This window comes from Molossus molossus, unplaced genomic scaffold (assembly GCF_014108415.1).
Source record: "Molossus molossus isolate mMolMol1 unplaced genomic scaffold, mMolMol1.p scaffold_m16_p_12, whole genome shotgun sequence".
Lineage (NCBI taxonomy): Eukaryota > Metazoa > Chordata > Mammalia > Chiroptera > Molossidae > Molossus > Molossus molossus.
In genome coordinates, this window is record NW_023425347.1 from 68,560,906 (window position 1) to 68,573,646 (window position 12,741).

Below are 12,741 nucleotides of genomic sequence, written 5' to 3' on the forward strand. Positions count from 1 at the left end.
CATCAGATAAAGCTCCGAGATTATCTTGCCTGAGGCCACACAAGCAGGAAGCGTAGAGCCAGGTGTCAGACTGAGGCTGCCCGACTTCCCTGCACTGGGCAGGCAGCGCCCACGCGCTCGGCCCCCGTGCTCCTGCCGCATCCCCTGTCCTCCCGGCCCTCGCCGTGAGACCCCTCTGCACCGAGGTGAGACCCCTCTGCACCGAGGTGGGCCCTGGGGTGCCGGACTCGAGCTGTCGGCTGGGATGTTTCCTGCCTGATTAAGAGCCCACCATTCCTTCATAGTTTTAACTTTGCCAAGTTTTATGGGCTCAAGATGCCAACAAGAAAATTCCTAGAGTTTTTTTTAATAGATATTATCTCTTTAAAGAGAACTTAATCCTACCTCCCATCCCCATCTTATAGATGGGAACACTGAAGACCAGAGAGCACATAGGACATGCCTGTGCCGTGTGGGATCTGGACAAAACAATCATCACGACGCAGGGAAGGTTAATGTTCGGCCAAGATGGATGGATGGGATCAGTCCAGCCACCAGGATCCAGGGAGACCCAGAGGCTGGCCACGCCCTCTCTTGCTGTTCCCGGCGGCTTTCTTAGTTTGGTTGGAGGTAATTCTTAGAGCCTAGCACCTTAGTCCTGTAAGGAGCCCCAGGGTCCACGGAGCCTACACAGGGCAGGCAGCCTTCTGCAGCCTCCAGTACCATTCCCCTGGAGACAGGAGGCTCACTCCCCGCCCTCCAGTGCAGCCCCCTCCATGACTGGACGCCTCTGACTACAGGGAAGGGGTTTTGCGCAGGAACGTTATTGGCTCCCCGGTCACAGGCCCTGTGCAGGGCACAGGGAAGTCAGACAGCTGAGACCCGGCTCCCGCCTCGAGGAAGCCACGGTCCCATAGCAGACTGGAAATGCAGCGTGAGCTGGCTGCGCTCCGGCTCTTGGCGTGTTGGGAAAGGATCTGAGAGGAAGGTCCTTACACAGGGCTGCTGAAGGTGGCCAGAGAGGGCCCCCAAGTAAGGAACTAGTCACGTTGATCCAAATAATGAGAAAGTGAAGGTATCTCAGACAGCAGGAGAACCCGAACAGAGATTGGAATTGTGAGAGGCGGGAGTATTTGGGGATTGCAGTAGTTCCTGTCCGAGGGCACAGCAGTGGGGCGGCGGGGGAAGGCAGGGGCAGGCAGGCGACAGCAGCTGGAATGGTACAGCCCTCCGGTAGGTGGGCCTCGGGGTCCCTCACCCCCCAGAGTGACCTGGAGTGGGGCCCCTCAGCCTCCCAGTCACCACTGCCTCTGCACCAGGCCAGTCAATCAACAACCACTGAGCAAAGATGAAACCCAGATGGTCCCCATGGTCGGAGGGTTCATGGCCGGAAGGGCAGATTAAGCAAGGCCAAGGTCATGGATTGATTTGGTTGGGAGCTGTCAGCCACAGGATGGAACTGCCTCACAACCCCTGCCCTCGGGACCCACTGTGCCTCCCAGCAGCCCCGCTCATTCCCACCGCAGCCCCTCGGGAGTCAGTCCTGTCCCCCTCATTCCCACCCCAGCCCCTCGGGAGTCAGTCCTGTCCCCCTCATTCCCACCGCAGCCCCTCGGGAGTCAGTCCTGTCCCCCTCATTCCCACCGCAGCCCCTCGGGAGTCAGTCCTGTCCCCCTCATTCCCACCCCAGCCCCTCGCCACCCAGCTGAGTTCCGGCCCAGGACCGAAGGCCACTTACGCGCATTCGAGCATGCGCAGGGCCTTCGGGCTTCTGGGCACGGCAGACCCGTGCTCTCTGCTGGTCCCTGCTGTGGGGTGCTGTCCCGGCCCAGATCGGTGGGCGGGGAGGGACGTTGAAGAATCTCAGTGGAAAAACCAGTGAGCAAAGGAAGGGCTCAGAGCTCCTAGAAGTGAGATGAACCCTGGGGACACCCCTCCTCCTCACCCCCAGACCCCTGAGAAGGTCAGGGGAGATCAGAGATGAGCCAGGGTCCCGCAGAGCGGGCATGATGCGGGACGCCTGTGAGGCCTGAAGACCGCAGTCAGCTGAGGCGTAGAGCAGGGGAGAGCAGGCTTCGGGGTGGGATCTACAGCCTCAGTCTGAGCACTCAACACCTGTGTGACTGTAGACAAACTACTTGACCTCTCTGAGCCCCTACGGAGATAATATCTGTTTTGCAGGACAGCCACGAGTGTTGACTTCTTTCATTGAACACAGAAGTGTTGACCTGTGCCTGGGACATGGTGCTGGGTGCTGGGACAGAGCAGGGAACCAGACTGTGGCTATCCTTGGAGTTTCAGCTCTAGCCCGGGGATGTTAAACAAATAATCATGGTACAGTGGGGTGAAAAGTCCTACAAAGATAAAAGATTTTTTGATGTAAGGTACTGAAGACTTTCAGTAAGTGTCAGCCAACTGTCCTCCTCAGGGAAAAGCATGGATGTGCTTTGAAATGGACATCTGTAATTCCTCAAAGCAGTGAAAATACCTTGACCCCTGTGACTGGGGACCTGGGCCCGCCTCTGTCACCCCCGTCTGCCACTCTGTGGTTCTGACTCCCTGAGGGCCGGGCCCCACTGTGGGGGTATCCATGGGAGCTGCAGGGGTCCCTTCCAGCCCAGGGCCTCCAGCTAGAACTCCTGCCTCTAGTGCCCCTCCACCTTCCCCAGCAAAGCTCCAGTAAGAGCTCACCTCTTCCCTGAAGCCCTCCAGGATCACTGACCCAGTGGTGACCTCTCTCTCACTAAATCTGTGCAGATTACACTGCTCACTTCCTAGTCAGTCAGTGAGTCTCAATTATGTGCCACTTGCTTTTGCCACATAGAGATAACGACCCCACCCCAGCCTTTCACACCCAACACGCTCCTGCCCATCTGCCCTCTGAGCCCCAGCACAGAAGTCGGTGGCCGTCCTTCTGAGGACTTCCTAGTCTCCTCCAGATGCAGTACCTCCTTGGCTTCTGTTCCCAACTCTGCATCCTGACCCTGATTAGCGACACAGGGTGGTGGTGATCTGTTGCCTCTCTCTTTCCACTGCTGTACTGTCAATCAAGGCCTAGCCCCAGACTGGTCCTTAGATTCCCACTGAAGGAATGAGACAGATTTGTCCCCACCCTCACCGGACACATGACAGAACCAAGAAGCCGATCTGTAGCTACAGGAGCAGGTGAGAGTGGCCTATGCCTGTTGAGAAGGGATGATGGGGTTCACAGAGGGGATCTGGGCCAGCTCCCCACCTCTTTCCAAGATCCTGTGTACCTCCTTCATCGTTACATGCTGATCCTACGCTTGAGACCTTTCCGCAAGGTGGAACCGTCTTCCCTGCCCTGTCCGGTATACCTCTGCTGCGCAGTGGGTGTCCTGTATGCATTTAAGAATTTTGACTTGGTTCACTTTGCATTTGTGAAGAAACTAGAAGTACACTGAGAGCAGAGAGACTTCCTAGTCACTCCCAGAAGTAAATGGCAGGATTCAGCACTTCTTTAGAAAAACCTAGTATTGTTAGCTTTTGTATTTCAGCAGAGATCAGAAGTGGTAGTCGGCGTCTAAACTACATACTTTGAAGGAACAGGTGCTTCCTGACCGTGCTGGGAGTGACACGAGCATTCGTTTTTAAGAAAGATTTTCGGAAAGAGTAGCATCCATCCACTGGAGATAAATAAGAACAAAGAAGGGTACAATTTCGTTATTTGTTGTGCCAGCACGCATTTCCCAAGCCCTTCCTCTGTGCCATGGTTCCCATCGTAGGGAAGACGCCGCCGCTTGAAGAAGGGAAGTAGGGGCAGCCGGGATTTGGACCATGTTTTTGTTTTTGTTTTTGTTTTTATCCTCACCTGAGAGAGTGGGAGGGAGAGAGAGAAAAACATCGATGTGAGAGGGACACATCTGCTGGTTGCCTCCCGCACGACCCTGACCAGGGCCGGGGACAAACCACAGCCGAGGTCCATGCCCTTGACTGGAATCGAACCTGTGACTCACTGGTCCACAGGCTGATGCTCTAGCCACTGAGCCAAACCAGCCAGGGTTGTACCATGTTTTTTAACAATAAATCCTCTGGCACTTGTCTGTCAGGTCCCTGCTGCCTATGTGCGATGTGATAGGTTTTGTGGTCACTTATCTGCTCCGGAGCTGGGCCTTCCCTACCTGTCTCCGGGTCCCCAGGGCATGTCACTGGGCCTAGACCTCGGTATGCGGTATGTGGGGAGGGCCTGGAGCTCCCTGGGTTCAGGGATGACCGAATGCAGACAGGTACTACCTTTTATACTTTCTTAAAGCTTCCTTCACCCAGCTGAGAGGTTTTATTCCATGAAAGCTGTATTTCCCCCAAAATAAACCTGAAGTGGATCAAAAGGCTTTTTTTTTTTATTCCTACTCTTCCCACAAGTGAAAAAAGTTCCTTTGTTGCTTAAAATATCTGCGCCAGATCGCACAATGCTGTCTCTTCGTGCAAGCGCTCATTATTGTGGCTAATCTGGTCACATGTGTTTGAAGGAGAACAATGCCTCAGAAATTTTTAAAAGCAAAACAGCAATCTGCGGCGTGTGTTGTAATGAGATGCAAATTGCAGCGTGGAGGAGCGCTGGCTGAAACTGCAGCGAGTGTTTCCCCGCCTTGAACTCCGAGCGCTCGCGGCCCCCCGCCCCCCCCCCGCAGAAACCATGTGCTCTGCTGTCCCTCTTCTTCCCGACGCTGTAATACTAAACTCCCGGCTTCCCTGAGTGCTGCCTTCATATGTCTGCCATTTCTGAGCCTCTGGCCCGTGCCTGCCCCGGTGCTGGGCTCTTCCAGAGGCATCACCAGCCTGCCTGTGGCTGTGGGCGGTCCCCATTTTGCAGGTGGGAAACTGAGGCGCAGGGAGGTGAGGTGACTTGTCTAAGGTCATGCAGCTGGGGTTCACACCCAAGTCTCCTGACAAACCCCTTCCAAGATGTGCCTTTGGCGGTCCGCCCTCCCGCCAGGGCTGAGGCACCAGGTCCTTCTGCACACAAGGCCAGAGAAGGCGGCAGGTGCAGAGCTCTACACCTGTGCTGACCGCAGTGTTAGGAGACAGTTTCCCCCAAGGGCCAGGCGATCCCGGTACAGTAGCCTCAATACTTGACAGACTCCTGGGGAGACCAGCGTGAGCACGGGGGGCGTGGGTGTGCTGAGGGGGAAGGACCTGCTCTGAGCTGAGCTGTGCAGGGCACCTGGGGCCGAAGACCAGCGGAGCCCCTGGCCCACGGAGGCTGCGTTTAGTACTAGACTGGCCTGAGCCCCCAAAATAAGGCATGTGTGTGGGAGGGGTGGGGGTGAGCCCCTATTTACCTGGCAGCCACTCTGGCCTGATTCTGGAGTAATCGTTTCACACTTGGGTTGACTCACTTAATCTTCAGTCTTACAATTTGCTGCTGTTCCTCCTCTGGGGCGAGGCAGCAGGCCAGAGAGGTGAAGCAGTGTCGATGTGTAAACACGGGAGGGAATCTGAACCAGCGCTGTGTGGCCGGGGGCTGGGACACAACAGACCGCCCCTGCCTGCCCTCAGGCCTGCGGTGGGCGCGGGAGCCGGGGCCGGCCAGACAGTGCCGCTGAGGGCCCAGGGAGCGCGGCTCAGGACAGAGCCGCAGAGCCAGGACTCAAGCTGCAGGCTCTCTGCCTCCACATCCCAAGCCAAGGGGGGAGGGGCAGCCTCATGGAAGAGGTGGCCTTTGAGCAGGTCTTGAAGCCCTGGTGGAGTGCGGAGAAGTGGACATGTTGTGGGTAGAATGACCCAGACAGAGGCAGTGGCACGAGGAGACCGAGCATCGGGGAGGAGAGGTGAATGTGAGAGGTGGGGCAGGCCGCTGGGCATGGACCTGATCCTCCTGCTGTCCCTAAGATGTCCCTCCACAGCCCTCAGCATTGTCCGTTCTCCAGGCTAGATGGTTCCAGTTTCTATTTAACAGCCCTAGTGTCTACTTCCCAGGCTGCGGGAAAGGTTATAGACATTTAAGAACAGCTTCGCCTCCACCCCCAGGTACCTCAACCCCACAGCAGGCTTTACTTCAGAATCTTTGCTTCAGCCTATGTAACCACGTCCCTTCCTCCCTCAACGCTCTCCCCTCTCCTGTCGTGAAGAATTCACCGGGAGCCTGCACTGTGCCGGCACAGTCCTCAGGGCCAGAACTGCAGAGAGACGAGCACTGGGCCCTGAAGGGCGTCAGTCTGATGTGGGCAGGGGTGGGCGGAGGACTGCGCATCTGTCTGCAGGAGGTGTCTGACGCACGACGTCCTGCCTGGCGATGGGCCAGGCTCACAGAGGAGACACCTGAGCGTCGCTCTGAAGTCTGCCGGGGCCCTGGCAGGCAGACGAGGTGGCATTCAAGGCCGAGACCGCAGTGTGCCCGAGGGGCAGAGGCCTGGGGAAGAGCAGGAAGTGAGCACCAGGGGCAGAGGAGGCTGGCTCAGGCCTTGCAGAGGGTGTGGTGTGGGACCTCACTCTGAGGGTCAGGGAGCCTGAGCAGGGAAGGACATGGTCTTGTGGAGATCTCTTTGGCAGCCATTGGTTTGATGGGAGAGGACCAGGCTGGGGTCAGAACTGAACTGGGTTTATTCTCTTGTCCCACATCTTCCTCTTGGAGAAGAAAAAGGAGACTTTAGAGAAAGGGCTCAATCTTGCCGAAGGTGAACCGTGGGCACTGGCGGCACAGACCGCCTGCTCTCGGCCCATTTCCTCTTCCTGCAGCTGAGTGTCAAAGCAGGAGACCTCAGGGGCCACGCCAGCCATGCCACGGAGGGGAAACGGAGTGACTTCTTCCCTGCTCTGAGGAAAGACCCAGCACTCCACTTGGGTTTGTTTGTGTCTCAGAAATTCACACAGATCTCACACTGAATGAGGAAAAGCTTTGGCTTTCCTGGAACTTTGGAATTATGCATTCCCTGTTGTCATTCTTTATTCAGTGAGCAAACATTCAGAGAGCCCTGCTTGGTGCCAGGTGCTGAGCACAAGGAGATGCATCGGACCCAGGCCCAGCCCGTGAACAAGCAGGCACTCTTCGGGAGGTGCTGTCAGAAGGTTGGGATGCTGTCAGCCTGTCCCTCTGCTGGCTGCTACGGCCACGGTCCACTCACCTGGGAAGGCATGACTAAACCACGGAGCTAGGAATGGCTCTGAACTCTCCGCCACGATGCACTGTGCTTTTCCGCCCCCGGCCGTCTTGCATTGAGCGTCAATCATGCAGACTGCAGAGATGCTGTCTAGCAGATGGCAGCTGCCAGCAAGTCAGGAATGATGGTCTTGTTGTGGGAAGCCCCGTCACAAGGAATTTTAGTGATAAAATCACCAACACCTTCCCTACCACCAGCCAAGTCTAGGATGTGGGGAGTGAACATAGAGTCACAGTCAGATTGTTGGTCAGGTCTTTGCATGTGAAGAGGTCTGTACCAAGTTGTCCACATGGTCAGGGTAAGAGAAGGTTGGACCGTGAAATTCACCTGTTACTTAAATTATATGCACAGTCATGGAGACTCGCTAACAGCAGCTAAATCTCGGATCCCAGTCAGCTCCTGGCATTGTTGCATAGGGTGAATTTCCAGGATGCTAAACTCTCTGTTGGCCTTTGGAGTTGCTTTCCTGCAAAAGTTAATCAAATCATTCAGCCTTTTTTACTCATTTTCATCCTGTTCCTCTGCCCTCTGGTAATCAAGACACAATAGGAGATTTTTAAAAAATAGTCCATCGTTTTTACAAGCTAATGGAGGAAAAAATATCCCCGTTAGAAGCCACACCATTTCTCTAGCTTTCTTTCCCTGTTTAATCCGTACATAATTTGTGTTGATTGCATTAAAATAAAAATCAGGGTAGCTACTGGATCAGGCAATCAGGGGCCTAATCTGTATTGTGTTTTAATTCTTGGTTGAAATGTTTCTGCCTGCATACTAGGTCTTGGGGAGGGGGAGGCCTTTGCATTTCTGCTTTTCCCTTAACCTCTGTTCATCTGCTGTGGCCTGTTCGCTGTAGGCTGGAGTCAGGGTTTTGGCAGATACACCATTTGCATATTGCTGTAGTGGCATCTCCTCCCCACCCGGCTCACAGGACCTCTTTCCTGGCCGGGAGCTGAACCCCTGCATTCCCTCCGGACAGTGACACCCTGGAAGAGTGCTTCTCATTCATACTTAGAGTCCGGTCCATTCTTCTTTCCAGTTTTCCAACTTTTTTGCTTGTGACATTCATACTTCATATCATTTTTAAGCCTGGGTTTACGTGTCGTGCAATGGACAAAAATAAGCCAATAAATATATATATACATATATATATTGTGCCACTATGTACTGATAGATGCATAGTTAAAAAATATTTGCATTTAATTTCCTTGGAGTTCTAGACAGATCTCTTTTCTTAACTGCCTAGGTCCTGCCATTGACTTGGAAAAAGTAAAGTCAGAATGTCTCGAGCCCGAGCCGGAGTTACGGAGCACTTTCAGTGAGGAAGCAAATACGTCGTCCTATTACCCCGCTCCTGCACCTGTCATGGACAAGTATATCCTAGACAATGGCAAGGTAGTGTTTCAAGCTCAATATCGATTCCCTGCAGGTGTCCGCTAGTCAGAGTGGAGGTGGAGGGCCTGGGGGCTGACCGGCCGGCCAGTCCCCCAGTGACTGTTTCTGGAATTCATGTGTTATGACTAGTGGGCCTTTACTGGGACTTTTTTTTCTCATCATTTTGTCTTTGTTGTGTTTTTCTAAACATTGAGCCAAAACAACTAAACTAAACTGACATTTCAAAATAGCTTATTAATGAGAGAGATTTAAAAGATGATAGTTTGAAAATCGCCCTACCCTTGCATGAAACCAGATGCGCACATTTCTAAGGTAAATGAGAAGTGAAGTGGCTTCCAGATACCAAGGCAACATGTGTCCACTGGCCATGTCAGCAGTATGCATGAGTCCCGCGCCCGTGCTGGGTGCCAGGCGTACATGGGAATGAGACCTTCTTGTCCCCAAGTGGCAGTCAGCCCGCGGTCCTAGATGAACGCCTCAGCGTCGCTTTCAGACCCTTGGGGGAACCGTGAAAGAGACCTAAGTGCTGTCAGTCATCAAAAGCAGTGGGGCCGCCTTTGGAAGCCCTGCAGTCACACGATGCCTGGCCGCTGGGCCGGACCCTGTTCTGACACCCAGAGGAGCCCATCTGTGGAGCCCTTCGTCCAGGCGCAGGCGGACTCGGGTAGGGAAGCCACAGCGCACTTGACGACACCGCCCCCGTTCTCCCGGAGAATCATCTGCGTTGGTGCATTTTTCTCGCCTGATGCTTCAAACAGTCTGTCTACCCACCGTTGTCCCCAGTGGGTTGATGAGACAGAGAAGGCAGTTGCATTTGGGTTTGTCCAGAGATGTCTCTGCAGCTGGCCAGACTGAGCCACGGCAAGCACAGTCAAGCTGGGGAAACGGAACCTGTTGGTCTTAAGGGCTCTTGGATGTGGGTCCATGTCCCCATCTCCCGCGAGGCACTTCCTCCCACAGAGGCAGGACAGCTGGGCCAGCCCGAGGCCCATTCCGCGTGGCCTTGTTCCAGCCAGTGGCCATGGAGAGGTGGCAGGACAGAGTGGCGGCAGGAATCCTGGAACCTGACCACTAAGCGTGGTTCTAGCTCTGTCCTCCCCGTGTGACCTTGGGGTCCTCCCTTGTCTAGGCCTCAGCTCCCCCGTCTGTGGAAGGTGGATGTGGTGGCTTCCCCTGGAGGAGACTCCAACAGTACATCTGAGCTTAGTGAACCCTCCCCACTGAAGATAGAAAAGAAGGACTGTTCTTTCCTGATTTCTTTTTAGTCGTGATCACCTTGTCGAATGACTAAGGCTTTTTTCTAAAAATAGCTTCCAAGAAAAATCTCCGTGTGTCTTGCTTTGAAAACGGATGGGCAGTTTCGGAGAAGGACAGGGGCTTCTTTTGCAAAGGGATCACTTTTTCTCCAAAAGATGGGTCTCTTAAATCTCATTTAATTTTTTTCACACATGACTTGCACAACAAATCTTGAAAATGCCTGTTTCTTTGTTTCCTTTTTTGGTTGCCGCCAACCTGTTACTAACTTGGCTTTTGTCTGCAACTAGTCTGTAGTCAGGCAGAGAAGGGTACTAAGGGAAAGGAACGGAAGCAGACTCCCTGGGCGTGGACGGCAGCCTCCCAGAGCAGGTGCCCACATCCCAGAAGCAGCCCTTGTCCCGAGCAACAAAAGCCCTGATCTCTGCAAAGCCTAGAGCGTTGGGATGGGAGGTTTCCTAGGAGGAAACTGCTTTTGTCCTACAAAACATTTCACAAAGACCATGTTTGGTCAAGTCCCATCCTACCAGATTCATATTTTTAATATCTTCCTGGACACGTTTTGGTCCAATAGCAAACTGTGGTTTACGAGAACAGGGCTTGCCACAGAAGTTACTCTCTGATTTTGATAGAGTGCATTGCTTTTCTTTGTCTAAGATACTTTATTTCAAAAACCCATTGAATCACAAAGCTGCAAAGACCATTCACGTTTATAGTCTAATTTGTACATGATGCGCATGGGGAAACACCCAGAGAAGAGACTCGTCTGCCATCGGACAGCCGGGCAGAGGCAGGAGGCCAGACCTCTGGTCCCCAGGCCAGTGCTCCTTCCAGGCTGTTCTGCACCCCTGCAAGCCGGGCATTGCTCTAGGCGGCCCTGAGCTTTGCTGACCTCAGGAGCCCTTGTTCCAGGTGCCCAGCAGGTACCTGTAACTGGTCTCAGCCCAGGACATTTCTTTCTGTGCTACAGAGTCGGCCTTATACTTGAGTGAACATCAGAAAATACTCTCTTCTCCGAGACACAGCAGCACCTCAGAACTGAAAGTCAGCGCCCTTAAAAGATATTAAACATGCCATCATTTTCCTACTTTGTGTTCAGACTCGTCCGCTCACTTCTAGGGGATGGAAGAGGCAGAGCCCACCCTCTCCCAAGGAGGTGTCCCGGGAGAGGCTGACCCGGTGGCGAGGGTTCTCACTAGCCAGACAAGCGGAGCGGATGGGACTGAGCCCTGGGGTGGAGTTTAGCCCCAGGAGTAGTTTGGAGTATTTTCTGGATTTGGGACTGGGGCTTGAAAGGTTAGAGGTTTAAGAAAATCTAATCTTTCGGGCCGGGGAAAGGCCTGAGCCGAGCCGGGGGAGGAAGTGACATGACCGGTGTGCACTGCCCCAGGCCCTCGTCTCACCCTCAGTGCACCTCTGCCCCAAGCTGAGAGGAGGGAGGCGCAGGGAGGCACCGGGACCTGCCGAGATACTCAGTGAGGTGGGAGAAGAGGCAGGAGTCACGCCCTGGACGGAGGCGCCAGCGCCGGGCCGCACACAGGGAGGGAGGAGGTGGACGCGTCGGGAGCTCCCTGCAGGGATGGACATAGTAGGGAAATAACTGTCCGTAGGTTGGTCGGAAACGGGATTTAGAGGGTCTTTTCAGCCGGCAGAGGAGGTTGGGCTTGATGTGACGGGAACGGAGCTGTCAGGACTCCAGAGGGTGGACACTGCCTCTCACAGGCTTGGTGAAAGGCTGCAGAACCCTCTAGTCAAAGGAGGGGCTTGTTGTGGGGGACTTGGTCTGGCAGGCGACAGGGCGGGTTGGAGGCAGGCAGGCCAGCCTGTGGCGTTCCCGAGTCCCCATCTGCAGAGGGACTGTGGGGTGCCGCCAGGGCCGGGACCGCAGGTTCGGAGGGAGCCTCGGGGACTGTTGGTGGACTTGCTCTGCCCCATGCACAGCTGCAGCGGGAAGGCAGCATCACTAGGAGTTGAATCTTGATTCTAACTTTTACTGATAACATGTCTTAGGAAAAATAATTTAGTCCCCTGAATCTCTTCATGTCTGTGAAATGAGAATAATTTCTACCTATTTTCATCCCCTGAGGTCATTAGAAGGACAAATACGTTGAAGACTGGTTCATTATAAGTGCTCAAAAACTATGTGTCCCTTTCTCTTGTAGAACTTTGGCTAAAATGACTGTCATCTGTCTTAACAATGAGCAAGGCCCAGGGTAGAAAAGAACAGAGACCTTTGAAGAACTGACATTATCTTTGATCTCTGGTTTTCTGAGTTTAATCTAATTCTGACTCCTTGTTTCCCCACCTCTGGAAGCTGTGTGGGTAGCTCAAGGGGTGGCCTGGGTCCGGTGGGGCGGGGGGGGGGGGGCAGCCAGCTCCAGGCACTCCAGGGTCCTTATCTTCTCCAGCCCTGAAGTTTGCAGGGGGGCCAGGTGGACCTGCTTATCTGATGTCACACCTGCAGGGGTCTAAAGGGCCCTTGAGCAAGAGGAACTGAAGTCAGATGTGGCAGGTGGATTGTTTATTTACTGACAGCCATGGTGGGCTGTGTTGCTTTTTGTTGTTGTTGTTATGGTGGAAAAGCCTCAGTAGCTCGCGAAGGAAGGGTGCAGTTGGCCGACCTGCCGGCCACCGGACAGTGCCCACTTCCCTCTCCAAGCCTCTGCAGAAAGATCCTTAGTCATCTTGGAGCAGAGGGTGTGTGCCGTCCGTCAGACAGGACTTCTCCCGGACATCTGCGCACCGTCCTCGTTGACGGCCGCAGGTCCTCCTGAAGACGACAGCACCTGCCCCTCTCACAGCCGGGCGGGTTGCTGTTTCCCTCCATCCCCGGGGGCCTCTCACCCCACGTAGGCTCACAGAAACACGCCATCGATGGCAGGGCCAGAGCAAGCTCTATTTTTGGTGACTGATGTTAGCAGTGTGTTTTGAGGGTTAGAAGAGCCAGGGAGGAGAAGTTTCAAAGCGTGGAGCTTGCCGCGGGAGCCCCTGGGTG

General features: G+C 54.3%; 2 protein-coding genes across 4 annotated transcripts in view; both read left to right on the forward strand.

Moving 5' to 3' along the window:
* The window catches only part of AGBL4 (ATP/GTP binding protein like 4), a 1,033,620-nt gene that overhangs the window by 837,865 nt on the left and 183,014 nt on the right, over nucleotides 1–12,741 (forward strand). The gene's annotated exons all lie outside the window — the stretch shown is intronic.
* Nucleotides 1–12,741, forward strand: part of BEND5 (BEN domain containing 5) — a 46,116-nt gene that overhangs the window by 24,378 nt on the left and 8,997 nt on the right. For both annotated transcript variants that reach the window (XM_036257024.1, XM_036257026.1), the window contains exon 4: nucleotides 8,344–8,492. In XM_036257024.1, coding sequence (XP_036112917.1) covers nucleotides 8,344–8,492 — 149 coding nt within the window. The remainder of the gene's footprint in view (nucleotides 1–8,343; nucleotides 8,493–12,741) is intronic.